The 3,002-nt window shown below is 48.0% G+C and overlaps 1 protein-coding gene across 1 annotated transcript; it reads left to right on the top strand.

Moving 5' to 3' along the window:
* Positions 1 to 768: 768 nt before the first annotated feature.
* Positions 769 to 1,918, top strand: K441DRAFT_690706 (aquaporin-like protein; the record flags this gene model as incomplete). Its single annotated transcript, XM_067652407.1, has 4 exons — positions 769 to 873; positions 955 to 1,179; positions 1,339 to 1,642; positions 1,704 to 1,918. 4 exons carry the CDS (start codon positions 769 to 771, stop codon positions 1,916 to 1,918), a joined length of 849 nt encoding a protein of 282 aa, XP_067497690.1.
* Between the last annotated feature and the right edge of the window lie 1,084 nt (positions 1,919 to 3,002).

The following is a 3,002-nucleotide window of genomic DNA, read 5'->3' as shown; positions in this document are numbered from 1 at the left end:
TCGTGCCGCTTGGCGATTTCACCGATATTTTGAGAACGACTGTATTTCGGTGATAGCTGTAGTCTGCAAGCTTATGCCTGGGATCTGCAAAAGCTCCGCGCAACCTGCCCCAGCAGGTTGCTATCCGTGTTGACCAATGTACACTGGCTCACCAATTATAAAATAAGTCGTGTCACGCGGACCAAACCTGCTTGTCATTTGCTGTCGAATGGTGAACATGCTCTTCTCCCAGATGGTGGGGCAGAGAGGTAGGCTGTGATGTTGGGATGAGCTTAGAATACCTGTGAATATAAAGTCTAACTTCGTCCATCAGCGAATATTTACCGAGAGATGATTGCGCTGCTGGTTCTCACTCTAGAAGACTTTCAGTCAACAAGATTCCTGAATGTTTCAACAATCATCTTCCTTAGAAGACATCGAAAGATACTTGCATCCGCCAAAACGTCTAGACCAAACTGCAGCAGCGAGGTCCACCATTTTGAGAATAGTGTCCACCATACTGCAGCATGGCTAGCGCTACAATACCACTCTTTCCCTTTCCTAATATCTCTTCCAAATGAAGATCTTCGAACCACCTACCGCAGGTGGTTAGTAAAAGATGCTGCGCATGAAGTCGCCAATGCATTAGAACAAGGGTTCCTTATCACTTACTATACCCCGCTACTACCCCTCTATTGCCCATATTAATAAGTCGTTGGTACGATGTCGAGGACGACAGCTTCCTACTCATCTCTCCTTTTCCCCCTCTCACCCCAGCATCCCCAAAAAATGCCCAAGCTCTCCCTCCCCTTCCACAACAACCACTCCAGCAGCACTCGCCACGGCGACGGCGACGGCCCCTTCAACGCGGCCGTGGAGCCGCAGGGCGGGGCGGTGAAGAACCACTTCGTGGCGGCGTCGAGCGAGGTCGTGGAGCCGCGGAGCGGGGCGGTGAAGAATCGCTTCGTGGTGAAGAATCACTTTGTGGCGGCATCGGGCGAGTTCGTGGGCACGATCCTGTTCCTGTACTTCGCCTTCGCCACGCACCTGATGGCGGTGGAGCAGGCGGACGCGGTGGCGCTGGCCAACGGGCGGAAGAGTGCGCAGACGGTCGTGTATATCTCGCTCGGGTACGGGTTCAGTCTGCTGGTGGCAGTGTGGGCGTTCTATCGGATTAGCGGCGGGTTGTTTAATCCAGCCGTGAGTGTCCTGCCTTTCTTCTTTTCTTCTCTCTAGTGTTTTGTTATGTTGGAAGGTGAGGGGGGCGAGACGAGATGGGATAAGGGGGAAAGGGAAGAGGGGAGAGGAGAGGGAGGGGAGAGCAAGGTGTTAAAACTCAGTACAGGCTGACGGCCGCAGGTCACGCTCGGTTTGTGTCTTGCAGGCAAGCTGCCCTGGACACGGGGGATCATTTTCCTCCCTACACAGCTCCTGGCCGGCATAGTCGCTGCGGGCCTCGTGTCGTGCATGTTCCCCGGCGACATCAGGGCCGTGAATACAACGCTCAGTCCCACCACATCTGTCAAGCAAGGCTTCTTCATTGAGATGTTCCTGACGTGCGAGCTGACGTTTACGGTGCTGATGCTTGCGGTAGAGAAGAGCAAGGACACCTTTCTTGCGCCGGTGGGTGTTGGGTTGGCGTTGTTCGTTACCCAGTTGGCGGGTAAGTCGGGATTACTTTCATTCTTTCTCCGCCAGGTGGGTAAGGGACTGACTGACTATAGGTGTCTACTATACTGGCGCATCGGTTAACCCAACAAGAAGCTTCGGCCCTTCTGTTGCCGGGACTTGGTTTCCTGGATACCACTGGATTTACTGGGTTGGGCCATTTTTGGGCGCCGCAGTTTCAGCGGGATATTATCGTTTCATAAAATATTTTAACTACGAAGAGGCTAACCCTGGGCAAGACTCCGCTACTAGCAATCTCACCGTTAATTAATGCTAGAGGGGAGGCCGCTGTGGTATGAAGTACTGACCGGATTTTCGCTTTGGGGTTAAAAATTGTTAAGCTTAACAAAATAAAGCAAGGAGAGGTTGCAGAGGTTATAAAGCACGAAATTGATGATTAATGACATATAGGAACAGAAGGGCAGTTTCTGGTAATAGGCGTCTAAAAATGGGCACGAGAAACAATTTCAAAAGAGAATGTCCGCTGTAGATTCCTCCTATAGTTTATAGCTATTAGCATTGACTTTTTCTTTCTGCATTTTATAACGTATAACGATCTTATCCTCTAATACTCGTAATATCCTAAAAGGAACTTAAAGCAGTGTGTCTAATAGCTAGCGACGCTAGCAGTATGGCTGCTAAGAAACTGATAATATAAGCAGTCAGTCTGCGTATAGGTTAGTTAGGATTAGTTAATAGTTAATCGGTAATAAAACTACAGCGAGCTGACAGCTCGCTGCCTTGGTGGTAAGAAAAGGAAGATTTGGTAGTGTTTTAAAGCTTTTAGCAGAATTCGGATGTCGTTGCGAAAATACAGCCGTTTCAATACTGTTGGTTGCAAAATATCGGGAACTCGCTTAGGACGCGAAAGAGCCGCATCGCACCCCACCAAAATTTGTATGAGGGGCAATTCTTTCAATTTTAACCACCACAATTGAAGTTATTATGGGCCGCCGCCTTTTAGATGAAGTTGTTTATAAAATTAGGATTCGTATTAAAGCTAGTAAGGCGGTACTAACTACTAGGAGGAAATCCAATCTACCACCTCGCTACGCGAGGTGGCGTCTCGCTGTCTCGACTTAGGTGGCCTTTCGCTATTTTAACTTAGGTGGCCTTTATATAATAATCACGTAATATAGATTCATAGAATTGCTTACGTAATATATATTAACAATAGCTATTTATATCGTTGTCGTCGTTGTCTTCTTTAAGTAACAGTATAAGCACTACTATTACCACTATTACCACTACTACTACTACTGCTGCCGCTCCTGCTTCTGCTCCTACTTCTATTCCTACTACTGCTGCTACTACTGCTATATTACGAAAGCAAAACTTCTAGATATATAATATTG

The sequence above is a fragment of the Cenococcum geophilum genome, assembly GCF_001692895.1.
Source record: "Cenococcum geophilum 1.58 unplaced genomic scaffold K441scaffold_71, whole genome shotgun sequence".
NCBI lineage: Eukaryota > Fungi > Ascomycota > Dothideomycetes > Gloniales > Gloniaceae > Cenococcum > Cenococcum geophilum.
Note: the sequence above shows the minus strand (reverse complement) of the source record. Positions and strands in the feature narration are given on the sequence as shown.